The sequence below is a fragment of the Hermetia illucens genome, chromosome 5 (genome assembly GCF_905115235.1).
Source record: "Hermetia illucens chromosome 5, iHerIll2.2.curated.20191125, whole genome shotgun sequence".
In the NCBI taxonomy this organism is placed as follows: domain Eukaryota; kingdom Metazoa; phylum Arthropoda; class Insecta; order Diptera; family Stratiomyidae; genus Hermetia; species Hermetia illucens.
The window spans coordinates 16406369-16432418 of NC_051853.1; the positions used below are offsets into that span (position 1 = coordinate 16406369).

Here is a 26050-nt window from a genome sequence, read left to right on the forward strand (position 1 = left end):
CCAGTTGGTTTCCTTTTACAAGACATATACTGACAAATACTCGCTATTTTCAGATCTGCACAAATTTGCTCCTAAAGAATGACAAATGAGATTTCTTTCTTGTATTTCGAATTATATTTCTGTTTTCTCAAAATGATAAGGTTTGTTATAATTCAACTGTAAAATGACACATAAATGAATGCGGAAAGTTTTGGTGAAAAACGAAAAACGCAACTCGTGAATGATTGTGACATTCGAAATAAATTTCGAATGTGGTTAACCCTGCTGCGCCACATATTAGTTGGAGGAATGGAAAATTCTAGGAAAAACGGTTTGTAACATGCTCAATCATAAATAATTCCAATCAGCCATGTGTGTGAAGTTGCCAAATCTACCATCAGGCGCGTCCCTTCGTGCGGATAAGGGAATGCTCGGCGAATGTGTCATGCGCATGCACATGCACGCACCCGAGTAGGTGGGTAGTAAACGCCCACCCGTGGATAAAAACTGACTATGGGAAATGAAACCAAACATGGAGGAACAGAAGGAGAATAAGGTTACGGTGTAGAGCTTTGGAAACCCAGTACCAGCGGTGTTTGGGAGTGGGCAAGCGGGCTCCCGGCCGTCGATATCCAATGACCGCAGTGCCTCAGTAGTGGGAAGCTTGGCTACTATGGCATCTAATGTTACAAGCGTATGGTAGGAACTGGAAGTAGCTCCATTGACGGACCCGTTCAGAAGGAGCTCGATTCTCCGCAGATCACCTCTCACACGGGCACAAGCCCCCGCGATCTCTACCCACAGTGGGAAGCGCATAGCGGGAATCTTCGATGAGAAAGAATCCTTCACGTCGAATCACCCGAGCGATGTTTTAGGCAACCATGTGGAGCTGCCTTTACTGCCCTGGGTAAAAAGATCAGGATCTGTGTGAATTTATAAAGGAGCGCAGGAACATTCATTAGAATATAAGGGCCATGATAATAGGCATCCGTTTGGCGTACGGCAAGCTTCAGGACGAACGAGTAGGGAAGACGTCGATTGGAAAAGTGAACCAGGCAACACAAGTAACGTCTGTTCAAAATACAAAAGCGGAGAAACTGAGGAAGAGGCTGCGCGAAAAGCTGAATGACTCAGCAGGCCAGCAAACCCCGAAAAGAAAAAAGGATTCAACTCCCAAAAAGGCGGAGCTCATGAGAACTACGACTGAAGCTGCCAGTGAAACTATTGCAGCGGTGACCTCGAGAAAAGGAGCCGGACCTTCAAAGGCGCATGTGAAATCCTGGAGGAAAGTGGAACCGCGGAAAAGAAATGATCGGAGATGATTATCATTTCCAAACGAGGTGAAGGGTTGTACGTCGATATTCTCAGGAGAGTGAAGGCAGACCCGAACTCACCAACTTGGGAGACAAGGTCAGCCGCATAAGACGGTCCTAGAAGAGAAACTTTATGTTGGAGCTTAAGAAATCCAAGGATGTAACCGCGGACAAATTCTTGAGCCAAATCGTTAGGACAGGAAGCCGACATAATTGCTAGCAGGTCGGAGATCATTATAATCTGAAAAGATATAGATGAAATCACGACGAAGGAGGAGGTTTGCGAAGCGTTGGAGAAGCAGTTCGATCTTGCCGTGACCAGCGATGAAAACGCTGAGGAAAGCCTACGGGGGAACGCAAACCGCCATCATCAGTCTATCAGTAGAGAACGCACTCAAACTGTTAGCAGCAGCGGGAGTGAGAATAGGCTGGGTTATGAGTCTTTTTAGGGAACAGGTGGCGTTAAAGCGATGCTTTAGATACCTTGGCTTCGGTCACATTGCGAAGGCATACACTAGTCCAAATGACAGGTCGAAACAATGCAGGAGATGCGGAGTGGAAGGCCATAACAGCAAGAACTGCGGAGCTTACCCAAATTGCCTACTGTACAAAGGAAAGGAGGGTGTGGATCATCTGCTCATTGCAGGCAGCAGCTGGTGCCCGGAATACAGGAGAACCCTTAGCACAAATCGCAGATGAGGTTGATACAAATCAACCTCAACCACTACGAGGCGACGCAGGATCTGCTCTCGCAAAACACCCGCGGGAAAAACATCGATGTGGCCATAATAAGTGAACCATATCGAAACCACGGTGGTAGCATTTGGATCAAACGGGTCAAGCAGCGCTATGGTCTTGTGGAGAACAAGCCTTCGAGGAAATAATGGAGTACCCGGAGGAGGGCTTCATCAGAGCGAAGGTGAAAGGCGTCCACATCTACAGCTGCTATGCTCCACCCAGCGCTACCCTCGCCGAGTATGAGCAGATGCTTGCCGCTCTTGTTTTGGATGCTCGAGGACGTTGACCGACCACAATAGCAGGCGATTTCAATGCATGGGCTCTTGAATGGGGCAGCCGGACAAGGACGTGTTCTCCTCGAAGCATTTGCGGAGCTAGACGTGGTACTTGTGAATATTGGGGCTTCGTACACTTTCTGGGGAAGGGGCCTGGGGTCTATAGTGGACCTGACATCGATCCAGCTCGAAAAAGAGTTCTCGCAGAACGCCAGGTGACGACGTTGACACCATATATTTTGTCTTCCCTTCATTAATGTACAGCCCAAGATCTCGCGCCGCCTTCTCGATCTGGACGAAAGCAGTTTGTACGTCTCGGGTCGTTCTTCCCATGATGTCGATATCGTCAGCATAGGCCAGTAGTTGGGTGGACTTAAAGAGGATCGCATCTCTCGTACCTCAGTATCACGGATCACTTTTTCCAGGGCCGGGTTGAAGAGGACGCATTATAGGGCATCCCTTTGTCTTAGACCGCTGTTGATGTCGAATGGTCTCGGGAGTGATCTTCCTGCTTTTATCTGGCCTCGCACATTGGTAAGGGTCAGCCTAGTCAGTCTTATTAACTTCGTCGGGATACCGAATTCTCTCATGGCCGTGTATAGTTTTATCCTGGCCGTGCTATCATAGACGGCTTTAAAGTCGATGAAGAGATGGTGCTATTGATGTCCATATTCTAACAGTTTTTCCATCGCTTGCCGTAGAGAGAAAATCTGATCTGTTGCTGATTTGCCTGGAGTGAAGCCTCTTTGTTATGGGCCAATGATGTTCTAGGTGTATGAGGCTATCTGACCTAGCAAGATAGCGGAGAATATCCTAAAGGTGGTACTCAGCAACGTAATATCTCTATAATTGCTGCACTGAGTGACACCTCCCTTTTTATAGATGGAGCAGATAATGCCTCTTGGCCAGTCGTCAGGCATTGATTCGCTGTCCCACACCTTGAGTATGAGTTGATGAACCACTTGGTGTAATTGGTCGCTTGTGGCGACTTATAATTTTTAAGCCGAAGACAAGAATACAATGCCTCCAATCTGATTGCAACTCTGTGTTGTTCTAAGTCCCAGCATGCCTACTTCAAAGAAAAATCCACAGAAACCGTCCTCCACGAGGTAATTGGCACGGTTGAGCGGTCGCTCCAGTACAAGCAGTATACCCTAGCTGCTTCCTTGGATATAGAGGGAGCTTTCAACAACGTTAGTACCAACGTCATCAAGGAAGCCTTGACCAGTATTGGATCGGAGGGGTATCTTACGCATTGGATTATATCCATACTAAGTACCAGGATAATCCAGTCGGATCTAGGAGGCAACCACTTGACCATAGTTGCCAACGGAAGCACGCCCCACGGTGGGGCCATCTCTCCGGTGCTCTGATTAATAGTAATGGACGAAATTTTACGACAGACAGCAGCGGGGTGAAGGTGGTGGCGTATGCCGACGACTTGGTGATATTAGTGTCAGGGATGTTTCCGTCCAGTATGAGCGACATCATGGAAAGAGCGTTTCGAAAGGTGTGCCTGTGGGCCGCGGACTCGGCATAAACTAGGCTATTCACCACCAAGACTTGAACTCCACCTATCACGGCTGAATGAACAAAAATTGGTTCTTCCTTCTAATGTAAAGTATCAGGGTGTAATCCTGGATCCAAAACTAAATTGGAAATTGAACATAGAACTGAGGGCCCGTATAGCCTTCTACGCCTGCAAGAGAACCTTTGCAAAGAAATGGGGTCTCCGGCCGAGGATGGTTCTCTGGATGTACACCGCTGTAGTGGGTCAGATCCTAACGTACTGCTCTATTGTATGGTGGCAGGCTTTGAGCAAAAAATACAATAGGATGAAGCTTAATAGGATTCGAAGAACCGTGTGTGCAGGTGCTGCTGGGGCTCTGCAGTCCTGTCTGGCAGATGCTCTCAATGTACTCCTGCATCTCCTCCTCCTAGACCTCCACATTAAATATGTTGCAGCGTGCAGTGCCGTCAGACTACGTGAGTCCGGATGCTGGGCAGCGGAGTCCTACGGCCACAGCAACATCCTAGCCGAAGTACCTCGGGAAATCTGGGCATTCCCCACAGACTAAGCCATACGTAAGTTTAACTTCATGAGAAACTTTACTGTGGACTTTCCAACCAGGGCAAAGTGATAGACCGGCGGCATGTTGCAAGGTTATGTCTCAGTATTCTTTACCGATGGATCAAAGATGGCCTGTGGAGTCGGCGCAGGGGTTTTCTTGAATACACACAGTGTATCCAAGTCGTATGGTCTACTAGATTTCGCCAGTGTATTCACAGTGGAAGTGCTGACGATATTGGAAGTCTGTCGATGGCTGGAACGAGATTCGAGCCCCAAGCGTAACATAGCCATTCTGACCGACAGCCAAACGGCCATCAAGGTTTTGTACTCAGCGACGACATATTCCAGGCTGGTGGGGCAGTGCAGACACACTATAAACCGTCTGGGCGGCACGCTCAAGGTCACCCTTCTTTGGGTTCCCGGGCATAGGAACATAGAGGGGAATGAGCGGATTGACGGATAGGCCAGACGAGGCTCTGTTCTTGGCAGCCCTTCAATGAATACAGTCGGTATTCCGCTGGCATCTGTCAGGGGTGGAGTCTACTCGCACTATCTAGCAGCCGCGGGCGATGGCGAAAGATTACGAGCTGTGCCAAGTCAAGGAGAACTTGGCCCGCTTATAACATTCAAGATTACAGCGGTCTGCACGGAGCACTGGCCCATAGGGGACCATGCCGCCAGGCTCGGCACACCCTACAATTCGCATTGCCGAAGCTGCGGAGAAGGAAGAGAAACCCTCATGCACTTTCTCTGTCCAGCTCTAGCTAGAGTTAGGCTAGGGGCACTGGGTAAACCATTCTTTGGGGACCTCAGAGATATTTCTAGCTGCAGAGTGGGAATGCTACAGACTGGCTCTGAAGATTCGAGCCGGCTGGACTCTGCCTCCCTGCTCTCATAACAGCAGTCACGGGCTTAGGAGTTTGTGGCATCAAAACGGCGCACCACAGCGCTAATTGGGCTCTTCGGAGCGGCCACTGATACCTACCTACCTAATTTGCAAATGATTATTACTTCATTTAGAAATTATCTTTGCTTGGCGTAATTAAAAGCTTTTCTATCCCATACAAAGTCGAAATCACACCATAGCCAACCGAGAGAGTAGATTTATAACTGGTAGTCGCCATCACCACTCGACAGTTGCCTTGGTCAATTGTACTAGGAAATATAGCGCAGATCAATGCCATATACCCATTAATCAATAGACAACATTCATTACTAAGCGATAAGATTACAAATCAACTACTTAAAGACAAGAATCTGCGGCTCTATATTCACATCCATCACGAATCTACCCCAAAGCCAGTTTGACGGGGGCCCAAAGTGATCCAGTGGAACAGGCAATTATAACAACAATAGATTCTCTCTAGAACTCGGGATCGGCTCGGTACTCCACAACCACTGCTGCCACTTGTACTTCGAAGAGTGGTGATATTTTGTAATGTGATATCACATAAAGAAAGATGGCGCTGTTGGGTGATGTTGTAATATTTGTTGATATTGTAATGTTTGGTAATGATAATGTGATACTACACTTTAAGGTGATATTGCTTACCTAACCGACCCATCTCGAATCACCAAAATCACCTTATCCTGATGTTAATTTTTGTGTTTCTTTTAGTTTAGTTTAGTTAACTGGGGGGAGCCGCAGCTCCGAGCGCTTAGGCCATTGTTAGGCCCATTGTACTATCCCCGTAAGTTACCCTACGGTGTTCGCAGACTTTAGCGAATCTTAGAACATTCTCCAGAGGCAGAGAGTGTGCAGATTCTTCATTGAAGAAAACCTTGCCAAGGTGTCTTCGTCTGAGATCTGAGGATGCCGGGCAGCTGCATAAAAAGTGCAGGGTCGTCTCCTCCTCCTCCTCACAGTGGTTGCACATAGCCGAAACCACTACCCCAATCTTTTCCAAATGGTAGTTTAAGGAGCAATGTCCCGTTAAAAGCCCTACTAGGGTTTTCAAGTTCCACTTCCTAGGGACAACAAAAATGCCGCTATAGTGGCCCTAGGCTCTTTCACAAGGATTTTCGCCTGCCGGCAAGAGTCCAAATTTCTCCACTCGGCTGGGTGAATCCTTGCAATTTTACCCTTCAGAGCAGACTTGACAGTAGATCGCCGAATTCCAAGAGCTCGTTCTGGCCCCACCATTGTGAATCCAGACCTTCGACGAGCCTGTTTATCAGCCTCCTCATTACCAGTGATATTAGAGTGCCCCGGCACCCACATCAGGAATGTTTCTTCAGTCGGCCAAGTTTCAGCAGCACCTGATGACAACTCCACACCAACTGGCTTGATATGTTGTTGCCATTTAGTGCTGATAATGCCGCCCGACTGTCGAAACAGATTCGAATGATGCGACCCCTCCATTTTTGTCGCAGACATTCTTCTGTTGCCAATGAAATGGCATATATCTCCGCCTGGAATATGGTCATCATTTTTCCGAGGAGTCGGGCCAGTTCTATAATCGGATTCTACGAGAACACCCCTATGCCCGATCCATCCTCCATGACCAAGACTCATGGCCACTTGTCGACAATTCTTCTCTTTCGGTGATTACGACAGTATATGTCTTTTCAAAGAGGAATCTGGAAACCATATGATCGGTCGGCATCAGGGCTACCGGATGTTTTCCAAGGAATTTCCAGATAGACGCATGACCGTTTGATTGGCCGCCTTTCCACGCCCCAATGGTATCGAGCCTATATGTGTCGTTGGCCGCTTTCCGTTTCACCTCCAAGTGAATGAGGGGTAAATTTAGGATAGCTTCAAGTGTCGCAGTCGGCGTAGTACTCATTGCTCCAGTAATACTCAGACAACCAAGTCTCTGAATCTGCGTTAGCAGCTTCCTGCTGTTAGCAAAGTTCAGTCTTGGCCACCAGACGATGCATGCATGCATCAAAATGGGTTTTATTATGGATGTATACATCCAGTATATCCGTTTAGGTGAAAGTCCCCAGGTCTTACCTATCGCATTCCTACAGCACCAGAGCAATCTGCAGGATTTCTGATATTGTTCCTGGATATGATGCTTCCACGTTAACTTGGAGTCGAAATGTACTCCTAAGTACTTGACTGTTTGTGCCAGCTGGATTTCCGCCCCTGCTAAGGTGGGTAGCGTATAGCTGCCCCACCTGACGTTCCTAGTGAACATAACTAGTCCGGTCTTCCTAGCATTCACCGTGAGTCCATTGCGGAGGCACCAGCTGTGGATTACATGCAGAGTTGCATTCAAGCGGTCACATACTGTGTCCGCAAACTTGCCGGTAATTATTACGGCTAGGTCGTCCGCAAATGCTTGCGCGAAGACTTTTTTGTCCTCCAGGAGCCACAGCAGGGTATCCATCACCAAGAGCCATAACAGAGGAGAGAGAACCCTTCCCTGTGGACAGCCCCTGAGACACCCTGATTCAATAGACTTTTGGCCGACCGATATGTGGATTTTTCCCCACTCTAGCATCTGTCTTGCCGCATCACAAATTGCCGCGAATGAGGCATAATTGAAGGCACCTTCGACGTCCGTGAATGCGCCTAAGGCGTATTCTTTTTCGGACAACGCCTTTTCAATTTTTGCCATAAGTTCATGGAGTGCTGTCTCCGTGGAGTTGCCTTTCTGGTAGGCGTGTTGCCTATGGTGGAGTGGCCACTTAGGATCGGTTCATAAGGGATACACCCTTATGAACCGATCTACTAGTCTTTCTAGTCCTTTTAGCAGAAAGGACGTTAGGCTGATCGATCGAAAGCTTTTTGCGTCTGTGTAGGTGGGTTTTCCTGGTTTGGGAATAAACAACACCTTCACATCCCGCCATTTAATTGGAATATAAGTGTGTGCTAGGCATGCGCGATATATATTCTGAATGTGTAAACCCAGGGCATCCATTCCTTCTATTATGATGCCATCCGGACCTGCAGACTTGTACCTATGGAACGAGTTAAATGCCCATTTCACTCGCTCCAGTGATACTACTTTGCATGCCAGATTCCAGTCTCTTGGTTGAGGGCTGTATGCACCTGTTGGCCTCGAGATTAGATTTTGGATGCTGCCTGGGAAGTGTACTTCAAGCAAATGATTTGTGTTTCTTAATGGTAGCGTAATTAGGAAAATTAGTCTGTAATTGGTCAGCAAGAGCCACTTAAAAACCATGAGAATATTCGAATTCTTTATACTGGTAGGGAAGCTGGAAAATGCAAAAAATTATGTGATGCAAAGTTCGTTAATAACAGAATCTTTTACTTGCAGATTTGCAAAAATGTGGCAATCGGGATTGTGGTATTTGTTCGCTTTTCCAGATTTATTTATTTATCTAAACATACATCAAAGAGCAAACTTGTATTTTTTCTACCGATCATATTTGAATTAATTTATTTCAGCCAACGGTTATTTGTCTATGGAAACTTCCATTCAGCCAATATTCGCACCACGGATCCACTATTTACCGCTAACTTCACTACTTAATTTTCGGATTGATTTCGGGTATTTCGGAGTGATTTTGTTTTTACTTCTACACCGATAAAGAGAAACTTCGCGACGGTCGCAGCCGGCGTAATTTAATTTGTTGTGAATTGGAAGATTTCGTGGTAAAAATCACTTTATTCAGTTCGCTGCACAGATTAGTTTCCATTGTTCCGCGAGACGTTTACTCTGCACATCACGGGAAGAGTTGTCGAGCGTTGTTATCGCAGTTGATCTGAAATCGCCAATTTGAAAAGTTTTCACAATGACCTGCCCAGTCGGTCCGGAGGAGTTGGCGAAATTACGGGCGTTCATCGGGTTCTGTACGAATCAGCCTGAAATTCTCAACATTCCACAGTTGGATTTCTTCAAGGAATTCGTCGAGAAATTGGGCGGCAAAGTTCCTGCCGGAGAATTCAAGATTCCGACATTTGAGGGGTAAGTGGACGCAATAAGGGTGAGGCCGGCTGCCCACCTTTCGTAATATTTACCTGTTTATGGCTGCAATTTGGATTGCAAATGTAAACGGAATGACCTAGCAAAAAGGAATTTTTATTCGTGGAGCGTTTTTTGTACAGAAAAGTTTGTTTTGCCTCATCATTCCTAGTCAAGCTCGTGTCACCCCACATGAGTCAATTTTAAAATATGGTTTTCTAGAAAAAAGTTACTAAATATCGTTGAACATGAAGAATACAAAAGTGTAGAGTATCACTAATATGCAGACCTTATTTTTGAATAGTTGGGAGATTCCCAATACCTTTGGGTCTCATCGGAATTCTGGATTAACTGTAACCTCAGTTGGGGGTGTCTCTTTTCTACCTCTCATATCTGGAACTGTTGTGCAATCGTTGTAATTTTCCACACTTAGGTGGTGGCTGGACTTCGAAAACAAAGTAGCGGCGAGAACGGGGGTTGAAGTTTTAAACATCTTTTTTTTTTTGGGTGGGGTAGGTGAGTGCATTTACGCACAGTGTTGGATTCCCGCAATGGGACGTCGTCGGACTACCAAGTAAACACCTCACCATCGTCAGAAAGCTAGCCTGGAACCGTTGGTCACATTATTTCGGGTTAATCCCCGAATTCTTCTGCCTTGCGGAACCTTCAAATCAGGGAAAATCCCTTTCACCAACGGTAGGGGAGAGGAGGGAGAGAACTGTCAGTTCAAGGAACTCCCTGCCATCTGGCTCCTCCACTGGTCGAGCTCTATCTTCTTTGCAACGAAAAGGACTCGGACGTAATGGTCAACACGGCTTCACATGCCAGCGCTCCTTAGCATCTCTTCGACAATGTTGTGTGGAGAGAGATCCCCTGTGCTTAAATAGAGCTGCTGATGAGTCCCATTTCACCTTCCACAAGAAAAAAAAGTATGATTGGCGTCGTCCACAATTCCATTGCAAAACACAATCCGGAGATTGTGCCTCATCATGCGAGCCGCGCAGTCTATCTGCCTCCAATTTCATTTTGCCAAGAGAGCTGCCGCTCGTCCAGAGTGCGTTGCTGTTATTCACGAGCAACAACCTCCCTTGGCTCATCTCCCTTGCTCTTGTATATGACCTGACGTTCCTTAGCAAGAAGGGCAACGGGGACCACTTCCGCGATCTGCATCACGGGCGGTTCAGAGACAGTTTGGTACGCAGAAGCCACCCGCAAAGCTCCCCCTCCCTGTAATTGTGCGAGTCCTTTACGATATACCTCCTTGTTAAGAGCGTCAGCCCATACCTCTGTACAGTAGAACAGGACAGGCCGCGTTGAACTCATTAGGAGACGTCGCCTGCTAGATATAGGGCCTCCAATATTTGTAATTAACGTCGAAACTCCAGCTGCAGTCTAGTTGGCTGCCGCTTTGATTTGCTCAAAAACGCATCTTTGAGTCGAGAGTCAGCCCAAGGTACTTCACCGCTGGTTTTGACTCGATTATCGACTCCTCGACCAATATAGGACGCAGAGTCGGAATTCTCTTTTTAGTCAGGATGACTACTACGATTTTTTCTAGTGCAAGGTTGAAACCATGAGCAGTCATCCATCCGCTTATTATTATTATTCTGTTAAGGGAAAGTCGCACCGCGTCCTTAAAGAACTATTGTGCCCCTTTTACTGGTCATAGTGTACGTATTGATCATAGTATCTGAAGCAAGCCTATAACCGTCAGGAACTTTAGTATGTTCCCTACTTTCAGATCTTTCAACTTTGCATCTGGCATTAAGTGTGCTCCCAGATGCCTCGACCTACTTTGCATAAGTGCCGGACACTGTCCCAGGATGCGTGCAGAGGTTTCGTCACACTCCTCACCTGCAGGCAGTGTCCGTAGATATCCCTAGCTTCCTTAGGTTATAGTTTAGCCGACAGTAACCAGTGAGAACTCCCACTATGATTCGGAGGTTCTTTTCGGTGAGGTTTAAGGAATCCTTTGTGCGCATGGGTTCGTATCCCCCAGGTAGCACCCTGGACTGCTCCAGTCCTAGGAAGTCCGCTCAGTATAGTTCCTCTTCATTTCTTAGAGTTATAGCCATGAAACCATTTCCGATTCCTCAGAAGGGTTTCTTGCCCGTGTAAAGACGTCCCTGCTCTTTGGCTAGTTCGTCCGCTCCCTCGTTGCCTTCTAATCCAGCATGGCCTGGAACCCAGAGTATCCAGACCATGTTGGACGAACCGAGTGTATTCAGTCTCTTAAAACATTCCCATACCAGTGCCTTGATCGCTGTTTGGTTATCGGTGAGAATAGCAAAGTTCTGCCCCCTGTAGTTCCTTTGGAGATTAAAGGGGGCACATTTGTCTATGGTTTATATTTCCGTCTGGAATATGCTAGTGTACCTGCCCATTGGCTCAAAGTAGATTTTCCTTGGACCCTTGACACCGGCACCCGCTACCTCTGCTGTAAGGGATTCGTCAGTGCACCAAGTAATCAGTTGCTTGTTTAAGTCGTATGTCGCAGCCACGCTCTCCCGGTTTGCCTTGTTACTCCGACGTGTTTCAAACTTCTTATCGAAGTGAAATCTCGTAATGTTATCCATCCGCTTACCCGTCGCTTCAATATGCCAAGTCTGCCTCGCCCTTGTTCGACAGTGCGTCCAGCAGCAAGCGCTTCAGCATCATCTGCATAATCTGCATCTGCGACTCATTTGGCATGTCAAGTTTAAGTAGACTATCAAAGGTGACGTTCCACAGATCCGGCCCTAGGATGCATCCCTGCGTTAGTCCCAACGTGATCTCCATCCTCCTCTGATCCTCTAGCATTTCATAGAGCAGGGAGCGGTTCTTCAGATAGCCTCTCAATATCCGTAAGAGATAGTTCGGCACGTGGAAAGTATTCTCTAGTGTGCCTAGAATGTCTTTCCATTTTACGGAATTAAAGGCGTTTCTGACGTCAAGCGTTACGAGGAGCACCACCCGCCGAATTCGGCGGCTATGCGCCTCCACTCGTCGAACGGCATCCACACTTGTATGACAGTATCAACTGTGGATCGCTCTGCTCTAACACCGAATTGCCGTGGAGAGAAGTCTCCGGCAGCGCCTATCGCTTCAGCGTGTCAAGAATACAAAGTGGGCGGTATGAAGACGGCAACTCAGGGTCGCCTTTCCCTTTGCTGATCAGCGCAAACCTCGCCACCTTCCAACGAGAAGGGATAATGCCCTCTTTCAAGCAAGCGTTGAATACGCCGTAGCAGTTCACTCTCCCCCCCGTTTATTGCTATTATTGTTATTATGGTACGTGCTTGCTTCCGGTCGTTTAGACGTTCTGTTAAGCGGCTGAGTTTGTGACATTCCTTTTTAAGCACTGCAATTTCCACCGTCCGTCAATACATAGAAGATTTGCCCCGTCCCGGTGCCCTCCTGGGTTCATAACTGAATTTACGGCAGTGTCAGCTGCAGCGCTACCACCCCCAGGAGTACCTTCCAGCGCGAACCCAGCTGTTCCAAGAGTTTCGACAAACCTCCCGGTGTTCACCTCAACGTTCCATGCACAGAAAGAGCACCGGGGTGGCGCACACCGAGAGTTTGTGTCCACCACTTCGAAGGCAATGCATTGATATTCGCTTGCCGAAAAGTCTTCCAGAATTCGCCATCTGTCCACCAGCGAAATCAGTGACTCCGACGCGATGGTTACGCCTGGAATGCCATCAGGCATGCCCTATTCAAGCGCCCTGGCGTTGAAGTCACCCCCGACCAGGATCCGCTCATCCGTGCCCAAAATAGCGTCCTCCAAAGCATCAAGCTTGCATCGAAAGTCCGGCATCGTCTCATTAGGCGTAAGATCCACATTGGAAAACGTTATCCCTAAACACCAAATCCAGACGAAGTCGTTCCCTCGGCTTTGGGCAAGAACCCTAAGGGGGGTGCTGCCCCGAACCCAGATGGCAGCGGTACCTGATATGTCAGGGTGCCATGAAACTAGGTCTTTGTTTCGGTACTGCTCACTGATAAGTACTGAATCAGCTTTGGTCTCCGCAGTGAACTAACAACTCGTGAGCATTTGCACTCCGGCGCATATTAATTTGGTTGAAGTTTTAAACATCGGATCTCCAACAACGTTCCAGCGCCCAGGTTGCGAAGGAAACATGTCTGACGGAACTTTCACGTCGGAATCAGTGATGTCGTCGCAGACGAGGGGCCAATTCTAGAAGACTTCCCGTCGAACTTATATCAATGTACCGTCTTATAAGCATTCGTGGACGGCGGAAATTGCCAACCTGCGAAGGACGTGGCATAACCTCCGCTGTTTGGCACAACCTGGAGAGTACAACTCAGCTGAAAGGAATCTTGCTGCTGCTAGGAGCTAACCAACTAGTCCGTAGGGACTTGGTTATCAATACGAAAAATCAAGGTCATGTGGAAACACTGGTGATTGGATACTATTCACAAGGAGAGAACAGCGAAAGGAAAAGGGCAGTCCTTTATGAAAAATAAGGAGGTGCCAGAAACCGAAGGTATTCCGATAGAAGTATATAAACTGGCGTTTCACGATCGGGCGAAATTCCAGCGCATTCAGTGCTTACTTGGAGGGGGTTCTAAGGTTTTGTGTCAAACAAAATCCAATTCGGCTAAGACCGCGTCACGAAATTTGGTGAGGGTATGTGGCCTGCGAATCCCTTTACATACAGCAAGTGGCATCATTTTATGTGGAGTTTAAAGGAGGGCTCGCCAAACATGTGAAAGTAGGTCATGTGGGGTATCAAATGAAAGGGCTAGATTCATCCTATTTCTGATATTAGGTGAAACATACGGTAGTGAGGGCTCAAAATGTATGCCCCGAAAAGTGCAACATGTCACGTTCTCAGGATTTACCCAACTGAAAAATCTCAAAAAAAATCAACATAGCACCTACACAAAGTCTACATCTACATCCCATTCCGATACTTGGTCAAATAAAATTGGTAATACTATATTAAAATATTTTAGAGATTCATTAGAACGCACCCCTTAAGTTCATCCCAGAAGTACAGAATTTTGTACCATTATAAGTAATAATGTGCCCTGCGAGTTGGGGCTTAAAAATATAATCAAAGTCTTCCCTACTTGTCGTAAGAGGCGATTAAAAGGGATACAAATTTGTGGGTTAGCAACCTGCAAAGTTTGAAGCTTTACTGCTACCGAAGCGTCAACAACGGCTCGAATAGGCACTGACCTCACTGTAACGACGTTTGGCAATCGAAAACGAACTATGATTGCTTTTTGGAATGTACATAACACATCGTTCAATAAGTCCCGGGACTAGCGTAGAAATGGCGCTAATAATGCCATTTATATATCAAGGTTCAGAAGTGCCAACCTTCAGATAAGATGTGTCAAAATTTGATGTAATTCGAAACATAACCAAGAAAGCTATAGTGGTTAAACTGACGCTACCTTTGCAATCGTGAAAAAATGGACCAAAACGAGTTTCGTGTGTTGATAAAACATTGTTTTCTAATGGGGAAAAAACACTGTTCAAGCTCAGCAATGGTTTGAAGAACGTTATCCGGACTCTACTCCGTCGAAAACAACCATTTGTCGGTGGTTTTCGACGTGAAACGCGGTCGTGCTGATACAAATGATGCGGGATGTTCGGGTCGGCCAAATGAGGGAGTAACTCCCGAAAACACCAAGCAAGTATTGAAAATCGTGATGGGTGACCGCAAAATGAAAGTGCGCGAGATAGCTAAGATGGTGAACATATCAACTGGTAGTGCATTTACTATTTTGCACCAAAAATTGGCTATGAAAAAGGTTTTTTTCCAAATGGCTGCCGCGTTTGCTCACAATGGAACAAAAGCAACACCGTATCAACGATTCGGAGAGCTGTTTGGCACTGTTTACTCGCAATAAACAGGATTTTTTGCGTCGATATGTGACAGTGGACGAAACATGCATTCACCATTTCACTCCGGAGTCAAGTCGGCAGTCAGCTGAATGGCGTACGACCGGTAAAAGCCGCCCGAAGCGTCCAAAAACACAACAGTCGGCCGGCAAAGTGATGGCGTCCGTATTCTGGGATGCGAATGGTATAATTTTCATTGACTACCTCGAAAAAGGAGAAACCATCAATAGCGGCTACTACATGGTGTTATTGGATCGTTTGAAGGCCGAAATAGCGAAAAAACGCCCACACATGAAGAAGAAGAAAGTCATCTTTCATCAAGACAACGCACCGTGCCACAAGTCAATCAAAACGATGACCAAATTTAACGAATTAGGCTTCCAACTGCTTCCTCATCCTCCGTACTCGCCGGATCTGGCCCCCAGCGACTGCTGGCTCTTTGCGGATCTCAAAAAGATGCTCCAGGGAGAAAGATTTGGCTCGAATGAGGAGGTGATCGCTGCTACTGAGGCTCATTTTGAGTCAAAAGACAAATCGTTCTACAAACGTGGCATTGAAAAGTTAGAGAAGCGTTGGAATGATTGTATAACCCTTGAAGGAGATTATGTTGATGAATAATAAAAAATTTTGCCGATATAATGTTGTTTTCATAGTTAGTCCCGGGACTTATTGAACGATGTGTTAGACCCCTTGACAACAATAGGCAGGGTCTTCAAAATGCTTGCTTTTTCCAATTTAAGCGGGAATTCTACCGATATAAGCTGGACATTCTTATCCTAAGCGAAGTAAGATGGTGGGACTCTCTTTTCTCTCTTGCGGTAATGTACTTTTGTGCTCTTGAAAGCAGACGTGGATCCGGTGTCGAGTTGCTTCTGACTTCTAATGCAAACCGCGCTCTCTTGACCTGGGACAGATTTCTAACTGCAAGATCAGGTTAAGGAGCATCACAATTGTACAATACGACGCACCAAAGGAGACTTGTTATATAGTGAAAAAGGATGGTTTCTACGAGCAATTAAAAACTATTCAAGGGAGGATTCCTAAAGGTGACACTGTGATTGTGATGGGTAATCTAAATCGCAAGGTGAGATCTGATAATACTTTGCTCGGACACGGTCGTGGCGACCGTAACGGTAACGGGGACCCACCTGTAATGGTGGAAGGTTATTAGATTTCTGCAACTCTGGTGGCTCATTGTTCGAGCACAGAGCCTGCTATAATGTCAGCTGGGTTTTAACTGATCGACGTCGTACAACACAATCATATCGCTCACTTCGCGATTAGCAGTAGATTCAGGAGTTGTCTATTGGATGTGCCTAACAAGAAATATGTTTACATCGAAAGGGTTCACCAACTGGTGGTGGTTTCCGTTCGTTTGCGTGTTGCGTCCGCCACTTCCCGCAGGACTGGAGAGCTGCGACCCCTTAAGTTCGACATCGTCCGCTTATATGAGCCAGCTGTCGCTCGACAGTGAGAGAGCTGTCTTGCTGATCGGACGGTAGATATACTGAGTAACCCGCGTGAGAATATCGATGTGCAAGTCATTATGGCGGGAAGTTCCGCCTGAAATTATAATTTGGGTACAAAGAACATTGGAATGCAGGAAACTGATCAGGGGCGATCAAATCACGGTTGAAAATGGGCTGTCACAAGACTCCTTGTTCTTGGATGCCACGATCATGGACCCCTTTCCGATCCCTCTGAAGGGTTCATTGTCCTGCCTCCCAAGATAGTCTGGACCCCAGATTCTGTCGTGCGAGTTTTGCGTATTTAATTTATCAAGGAATTCCCACATCAGTTTATAGTGCGCCTGGTGGGATTTGAGTGGCTTGATTGTCGCTTGGCTCTCAGAATCATGATGTTTTGTGCTTTGTACAAAATCGCATCCATTTTTATTTTCCTAGGCAAAAAAATGATAAATACTATTTTGCCACGGTGTATATTATGATGCTTTTCACGTGTTTTTTATGGCACCTCACTTGGTCATTTGACTCTTCTAATGAATAGTAGATCCACGTTACTTACCGGTTTTTGGGAGATGTGTACCAGAGTACCAGAGATAATATTTTTTGATAATGACTCAGTGCTCATTTTCTCAATTTTTTTTTGTATTTGCAGAAATGGAGAGCAGCCAAAAGCATCCGCTCCTGCACCCGAACCGGAACCAGAAGAGGAATCTGAACCTGAGTCAGACGTTGAACTGGATATGACGGGTAAGTAGATCATTCTTTTGTTATGTTTGAAAATGGCGCCATATGGTGGTACTCCTAAGATGAAGGAGGAGGGTTTTCCAATAAATTTTTCAAAGTCGGTAATATAATAGAGAAAGCGTTTGACCGTGTACCACACGATCTCATCTGGTATGTTTTACGACAACACTTAGTGCCAGAAGAACTTGTGCGCTGGGTTCAATCAGCCAATGGAAAACTGCGTTATGAAATTGCTTCACGCGTTAACGCAACCTTGGTGAAGTGCCGTTCCACAACTGGTGTTCATTGTGATCGACGTATCAACGAACGTCTCAAATCTAAAATGTCGTCCGCAATGTCGTCCGCAATGTCGTCGGTTCTGTCGCCCTCTATGGTTCTGAGTGTTGGCCGACTATAAAAGACAATGAACGGCGTCTTGCGGTAATAGAGATAAAGATGGTGCGTTGGACTAGTGGCGTGACACGTTCGAAATGAGGATATCTGTGATCGTTATGGAGTTGCATCGATCGTGGAAAAATTGGGGGGAGGCGTTTTCGATGGTGTGGTCACGCAATTCGTACTAACGAGAATTCACCTTCCAAGATTGGTCTGAACATCGGAGTCGATGGTAAACGACCAAAAGGCAGGCCGAAACAACGGTGGCTTGATACGCTAGATGGGGATTTAAAAGCCTCGAGATTGCACCCAAATCGGGCATTCGATAGAGCCAAATAACGAAACCGATCACGACGATCCAACCCCGCTTGTGAACGGGACAAAGGCTGAAGAAAAAGAAGAAGTGGCTCTTTTCAAGTGTTCGTAAACAATTAACCCTTGCGTAATAACATTAAATTCCTTTTTTCCTTGCAGGTGTTATCGAAGGGGATAAAGATGAACCGCAACCTATGGGCGATGCAAGCAAAGAACCGACCGAAGAAGAGATGGATCAGGCTGGTGAATTCCGTTCAAAAGCAGCAAGCGCATACTCAGAGCAGAACTATCAGGAGGCAATTGATCTATATACCAAAGCCATAGAATTGAACCCACATAATGCCTTATTCCATGCCAAGCGTGGTCAAGCCTTCTTGAAACTGAACAAACCGAACGCTTGCATCCGAGATTGCAATCGTGCTTTGGAATTGAACTGTGACTCTGCAGCTGCTTACAAATTCCGCGGCCGAGCACATCGCTTGCTAGGAAATTGGGAAGACGCAGCTAAAGATCTGAGGCAAGCGGTCAAATTAGATTTTGATGAAGAAGCCGATGAATGGCTGAAGGAAGTCACACCAAACGCAAAGAAATTGGAACAGCATAAGATCAAGCAGGAGCGAAATAAGGCAGAGCGGGAGCTTCGCAAACGTCAAGAACGCCTTCGAAAGGCTCAGGAAGCTAATCGTAAGGCACAACAAGAACAACAGCAACAGGAACAATCACAGCCAAGACCTAATGCGGGAGGTGCCGGTGGAATGCCGAATTTAGGAAATCTGTTTGGAAACCTGAATCAAGCAGAATTCCTTAGCGCCTTCAGTGATCCAGAAGTTTCTGCTGCCATGCAAGATATTATGACGAATCCTGCCAATATTACCAAATATCAATCAAATCCAAAAATAATGAATTTAATAACGAAGATTGGTTCAGCGATGGGTGGAGCAGGTGGAGCCGGAGGATTCCCAGGAGCGGGAGGTTTCCCAGGAGCTGGAGCTGGTGGTTTCCCGGGTGCTGGGTTTACAGCAGGCGACACAAATACCGGAGCTAGTCAGAAGCCAAAACCGGATTTCACTGATGATGGACTCGATTAAGGAACTTGAATAATAATGAACAACCAACTATAGTTACTAACACTTAAACCATATTGTTCATCAACTGAGAGAGACTTTTATACATTTTTGCAATTCATATGCTTTTGGATTCAAGCATTCTAATTTGAATAGAACTGATAATAATAGGGTGAGGTGTGTCTGAGCCCTTTTATACAATTCCACGGGAACTTGCAAGAAGCATTACAATATAATAAATAGAAAATGTATCATATAGTTATGGAAAGGAAATACACCCTCGTTGGCTTATCTAGCGTAAATTGTGGTTTATTTTTTAAAGTCTGCAGAAGGTGTTGTGACTAGTACTGTAGACTAGACTGTATCAATGACCTTCCTATTGCTTTGTAGATTCCTTTTTAGTGCTTGTTGCATTTCGTGGTTCACTCGATTTATTGAAGAGAAAACGTGGTTGATGTTACGAAATGGGAGGTAAAGGTCCCCCGAGGACGATTCGAACGGAAAGAAGCAATTCTAATCGGGTTAAGTCCAGCTATCAATCGTCACTTGTGTGCTTATTCGATTAAGTGCAACTCCATTGAACGGTCCCGCTGACATTCATTTAGGATCCATTGCGTACAATCGTATTGTGTTGAGTACCTTCGAGGGTGGCTGATTTGATGAGGTACTGTCTGTGTGTATCTCCACTGCGCTCCCTCTCGACGTCAGTCAAAGGATCGACATCGTCCCGGTATTCAGTAAGAACCAGCACAACATGACTGGTGACAAGTTGAAGCCGCAGGAAGTTTGTCTACTTTATCGCTGCCTGCAACTGCGGACAGAGTGCGTAGCAGCACCATTGGAACAAACGGGAGCATTTCAAATCATGGCAACAGATGTGAGCAGTTCAAAAAGTCTCATTGCAAGGAAACTATTTTTGAGCTAATTTTTGTGTCGAAATTCTTGGATGGCATCATATAGGGGTGAAAAATTCTAATAAATTAGTTAGTGACCATCAATATACTGTCTTCGAGGGTAATTAACAACTATTCCTTGCACTTCATATTTGTGGGTATCTGAAATTTTTGAAAAGTTTTCCTAATATCTCGATACAGATAACAGCAGGCTGCGGAGTTTTTATCTATGGTCATGCTTTTCGCGTACGTAAGAATTGACATAGACATCGCCAAATTTTGGTGAACGTGAAATCGGAAAACGAAATAAAGTTATTGAGCTAGTGGAATATGAAAATGCGAAGAGAGGGCAGAAAAAAACAAGATGTTGTTTTGGGATTGAGGGAGTTCTAAGTCCCACTTGATGGCGGACCAGAACGGTTGGGAAGCAACTTACTTTCATGGTTGTGGCCCACGGATCCCTCAGTCAAGTACCCAATAAGTCAGTTTAGACATAAATACTGTCAGTACTTTGAAACGCCACAATTCATGAGCAGAACATCGACAGAAAAAATTTCCTCCATTTTTTGAGACAGGAAGAAAATACAATTCCAATGCGCTATAAACATTCAAAATTTTCAGTCCAATCCTACTTGCTTCTCTTTCCAAATCCAGAGAAAACATGTCGCTAGCGTAACTGCTAGCGCTATCGAATTCCTCCACGTCCTCCCTACAGCATGAAGAGCGTCACCGATAACAAGAAGAAATGATATCGGTGACAAGTGACGCTTTGGAGCTCAACATCCTCTTCCATCATATATTGCTCTGACAATAGCAATTAGTTTCTCTGGAATGCCTTCTTACGTAGAGCACATGAGATACACTCCCTATTCACGCTATCGACAGTTTTCTCGAAATCAATGAGGGTAGGTGAAGCGAAATCTAAATTCTGCGCACTGCTCCCAGATGATCCGTAGGGTGTTGATGTGGTCAATACAGGAGGGTCCAGAAAGAAAACCAGCCTGTTTTCTGTTGATGAAACTTTCGAGATGTTCTTTGATGCCTTCCAGGAATATTTCAGCTATTACCTTTGGGACGGCAGGGAGTACGTACATACTCTTCCAACTGTCACACTCAAAGCGAGTGCTTTTGGAATCTCAACGATCATCTCCCTCTTTCATTGTCCAGTAAACGCTTTGGATTCCCAGGGTTTTCATGGGGGAACCGCCATTTCATCCACAAGAGGGACCGGATGTGATACGGTTAATAACTGTGGCGAAGTCTTCTTTCCACCTCTTCCTTGCTCATCATCGTGGATGCAAGGGCGAACGTTAACGCCCTTTTTAGGACCATTGAAAGAATTGAGACCACATGCAAGCTCTTTCGTGATACGGTATACACTTTTGAGATTATTAAATTGGATTCTATCGGAGTTCTAGCGCGTTACGCCTGCGCCACTCGAAGCGGTTAATTGAGCATTCAACTCATTCTGTTCATCGATCCGATTCCGCAGTCAGCCAAATCTTGTGGCTCCCTTCAGGACGGGGCCGAGGACCGCTGTAGCATCCGAGAAAATACCATTTTTGATGGCGGCTCAATGGTAATCGATATTTTCAGGTGAAGTATTCACCAATGGCGTGATATTTGTTGAGAATGAGGGGACGCAATATTTATTTAATTTATACAGTTGAACTTTTAAAATTATGTTTTGTGCATACAGGGTGCACGAACAAGGACGTGCAATGTTTTGGGTCCACGAATACCATAACAAAACCACAAAAATACATATACATAAGTATTTGTGTATATATTTACATTTGAAAAATAAATAAATGAATAGCTCATAGTTCACCTTCTTCTGCACGTATTTCCGTTCGTTCTCGTGTTTACCGTGCATCGCCTTCGACTTCCATTCATCGATTCACTCTTGGTTTGACTTCACCCCACTCAGGGGCTTAAAAGATCGACCCTTCAAGTTAAGTGGAGTCAACCTTCAGTCTGTCTTAGTTAGTTTCAGCCGCATGCAAGGGACTCGCCTGCTCTTTGCTGTCAAAATAAGCGCGCAGCGAGTCGACTTGGCGATAATGTTGTGCCCCCACGTCAACCATGCCCCTACCTCCGATGTCACGAGGCAGGTACATCCGCTCCACGGCAGACTTTGAATAATGCATTCGGAATTTGGACATAGTTGTCCGTATCCGCCGCTGGACGTTTTCCAGATCGGTCTTCGCCCCAGCAATATTCCGAATGCATAAGCCAGTGAAGGAATAGCGAATGCATTCAATACGCTTATTTTATTCTTCTCCGAGAGATGCGATTTCAGCACCAACTTTATACGTCGCAGGAATTCGGACAGCAGAGCATCCTTCAGATCACCAACTCGACCATGGGTACCTTCCAGAATTTCTAGGTACTTGTAGAAATCTCGCTCATAGCTTCGATGTGGGGGTCGCCAATGCTATGTTCGTCATGCGGCTCGTGATGACTTTTGCGGATGGCTTGGATTCGACACTTGTCTACTCTAAACTCGATCCGAATATCATGGTCGTCAGTACGAGCATACAGCTTGATGTCATCTAAATACATCAAGTGTGTCAGCTCACACTTAGCACGTAGGTCATAACATCATTCAGTAGCCATGAAAGGGGGTTCAGTGCCATGCAAATTCAAAGAGGATTCAACGAATCCTCCTGGAAGATACCTTTCCGTATACGAATGGGCTATGAGGTATTAACACCCCCAGATGTACGCACTGATAAGATGACTGTCGCCAAAAACTTTATTAGTTTCGGATTAATGCGATACAATCGTAGGACATCGATTAGCCCGGTATGCTGTCCACCTAATGCAGGGTGCGGCAGCATAACTTCCTTTTTTCAAAACTCAATAAAAACTATTGTATGCATCGGAAAATATTTATTTATTTTTTATAATGTAGGTACATGTCTAAAGTTTTTATTTACATTGTTTTGAAGATCAAATCTGTTAGGTGACGTCCCCCATTCTCCATACATTGCGTAAACCGATTTCTGGCGTTTGTCATGACTCTTGTTAGCATAGCAGGTGTTATGTTGGCAATTTCTTCTTGGATGTTGGTCTTCAAATCTTGTAGGGTTCTTGAACGGTTCACATAAACACGGGATTTCAAAAAACCCCATAGAAAAAAATCACAAGGGGACAAATCGAGAGAGCGTGCCGGCCATTCCAAATCGCCTCTAATTGAGATAAGGGGCTCTGGAAAGTGTTCCCTCAAAACAGCCATCGATGCTCTTGAAGTGTGTGCTGTTGCACCGTCTTGTTGGAATCAAGTGTCCCCCAAGTCCAAATTTTGTAGCCGTGGGAAAAAAAAATTCTGTAGCATGTTTACATACCGGTTCGAATTCACTGTCACTGTAACTTCATTTACCTCAAAAAACCAGGGACCAATAATTCCAGCTGAGGAAATTGCACACCACACTGTGACTTTGGGTGAATGCAAAGGCTTTTGATGCAATTCTCGAGGGTTTGTGTCAGCCCAGTAGCGTATGTTTCGTTTGTTAACCGACCCACACAAATGAAAATGGGTTTCATCGCTAAAAAATACAATAGCACCCTCGGGAACGACATCAAGAAGAAGCTCACACGCGTTCATCCGAGAATTGAAGTCACGTTCTGAAAGTTCCTGCACTATCGCCATCTTATAGGGATAAAAATGAAGATCATCACGAAGAATTCTTCTCACAGAATGATCGGATAGTCGAAGGGCAGATGCGTGTTTGCGCGCAGAACGCCGTGGCGAATGCAACATTGACGCTCTCACTGCTTCAATGTTCTCAGGTGATCTAACGGGCCGAGGGACTCCAGTTATTCCTTTTGTCGCACTTGCAATTTGTCTGAATGTAGTGACCCATGTAACAATTGATTTGCGGTCTGGGACGGGAGCCAACGGGGCTAAATTAAAGCGATTCCGAAATGCACGTTGTGTTGCAATAACCGAACATCCGCTTGAAAAGTAAACCTCAACGGCAAAGGCACGCTCCTCACTATTCCAACGCATGATGGCGACTGAACCGTGTCGGGACAAAACTTTACAGTATCCTCTCTTGAACGAGACCACTAGCGCTCCGCTATGACATCAACTAACTGAGTGGTGCGCATTTTAAAAAAGGAAGTTATGCTGCCGCACCCTGTACTGGCACTGAGTGCCAAGCATTTTGGATCGGATGATGAGTAATGAGTACCAATCAAGTCTTTGATATTTGAACAGTTACCAAACTTAGCAGGTATTAGGTATCCGGTCTAGGCCTACCTTAATAAGGAACTCCAGACATCCCGGCTTTGCGACGAGGTCCACCGATTCGATATCCCCAAAAGCTGTCTGGCGTCCTGACCTGCGCCATCATTCCATCTCATTCAGGGTCTGCCTGGTTTTCTTTCTCTAGCCAAAGCTAATACGGATCTCAAATGGTCACATATTTTTTTCTCCGCACTCCTTACAATAGCTTTATGAAAATTATTTAAATCACCACATCTTCCTGTCCACCACATGTTATTTTCGGAAGAAAATAGTAGAAATGCCCAGAAATGAATTTGTTTTTAACGTCAGACTCGGTGAAGCAACTCCCAATATTAAAAATTCACTAGAAAAACCAAGAATGTAAAACTTCTTTCAGGTCTTTAATAATAGTTAATACCGGCATTTGCTAACAATTTTTTCCTTACTAGCAAATGAACACGATCGAAAAGACTTCGATAACAGATCATCAATCAAACAAAAATGAATACTTTCACCTTTAATTGACTTAATAAACACACCACCTTCAATTCGAAAACTATTACTTTATTCAATACTAATTCTAACTTATAAATTTACAAATTTCCAATAACAAATTGGAAAAAGTTCATTCGGTCGGATCAATACACCACATGATTCATCAGCAACCAATTCTGCCGCTCTGGAGGCGAATTTGAAATCACCTCGACAAGAATGCAATTCATCCCATTGACTCCGTAAAATTTATGAATTCGCGATAAACGCTCGACAACGAAATGAATTTTTCAATGGATCGTCGTACGCAGATTTTAAAATGCCACTCAAGGAATGTGTGTCGCGAAGAAGGCATTTTTTGTTGTTCTGTCATTGCTCTGTCAAACTGACGTAAAGAGGCAGTGTTTTCAGCCGTGTTATGAATTATACAATAGTTTTCTCTGCAAGTTGTATTTTCTTTAATTAAGTAGGTGAAGCAACGCTTCCCTTGCTTTCAATGACACCACATCACTGGCACTTCGTATATTTGCCGTCCGATCAGCAAGATAGCTCTCCCACCGTTCAGCGAAAGCTGAGTCATGCAAGCGAACTTGGAGGGCCATAGCTCTCCAATCCTGCGAGCAGAGACGGATGTAACAAGCAAGCGTAGACGACCTTTCTCGTTACGCACATCCAGAAGACAACTCCTAAATCTACTGCTGATCACGAAATGGTCGATCTTATTCCTCGTAACGTGTCGGCCGGTTGAAACCCAACTGATCTTATAGAAGGCTCTGTGATAGCACAATGTGTCATTCATGATGATGTGGTGGAAATTGCAGAAATCCAAAACCTGCCACCATTATCATTTGGGTCGCCAACACCATGCTTCCCCATCACATGTTTGAGCTACGTGGCGTTCAGATCACCCATCACGATAACAATGTCACTTTTAGGAAGCCTCCCTTGGACAGCGTGTAATTGCTTGTAGAAAGCATCCCTCTGCACTATATCGGAGTGTCGTCCCCACGTACTCGAGCAAAGCGATCAGATCCGAGCCTGCAAGGGACCCATCGAAGCCTCACCGAAGGTTATCTGGTACCATGGGAACCGGGATGACCCTCTGAGAGCATATGCTACAGGAGAATTCCTGGAGAATGTGCTCTCGGCCCGGTTATATGCGGTTACTCCCCTTGTGGGACTTCATGGTGGTTGTGGTTATGCCTACATAGCGAGTAGAGCTCCTTGGAGCGCAAGCGTACAACTCGGGTCGCGTACACCTTAGGTGTGGCAGAGGTGTTAGATAGGCCTTGCATCCGTTGGTATGAATGCTGAGCCTGTACTCAGTATAAACCAGTACCGCTGTGCCAGT

General features: G+C 45.6%; 1 protein-coding gene across 1 annotated transcript; it reads left to right on the forward strand.

The window, feature by feature from the left end:
• The first annotated feature begins 8848 nt into the window (after positions 1 to 8848).
• On the forward strand, positions 8849 to 19382 carry LOC119657707 (hsc70-interacting protein 1-like). Its single transcript, XM_038064750.1, has 3 exons — positions 8849 to 9259; positions 17235 to 17329; positions 18176 to 19382. The coding sequence occupies exons 1-3, from the start codon at positions 9087 to 9089 to the stop codon at positions 19102 to 19104; spliced, it is 1197 nt and encodes a 398-aa protein (XP_037920678.1). The 5' UTR covers positions 8849 to 9086; the 3' UTR covers positions 19105 to 19382.
• Positions 19383 to 26050: the final 6668 nt, after the last annotated feature.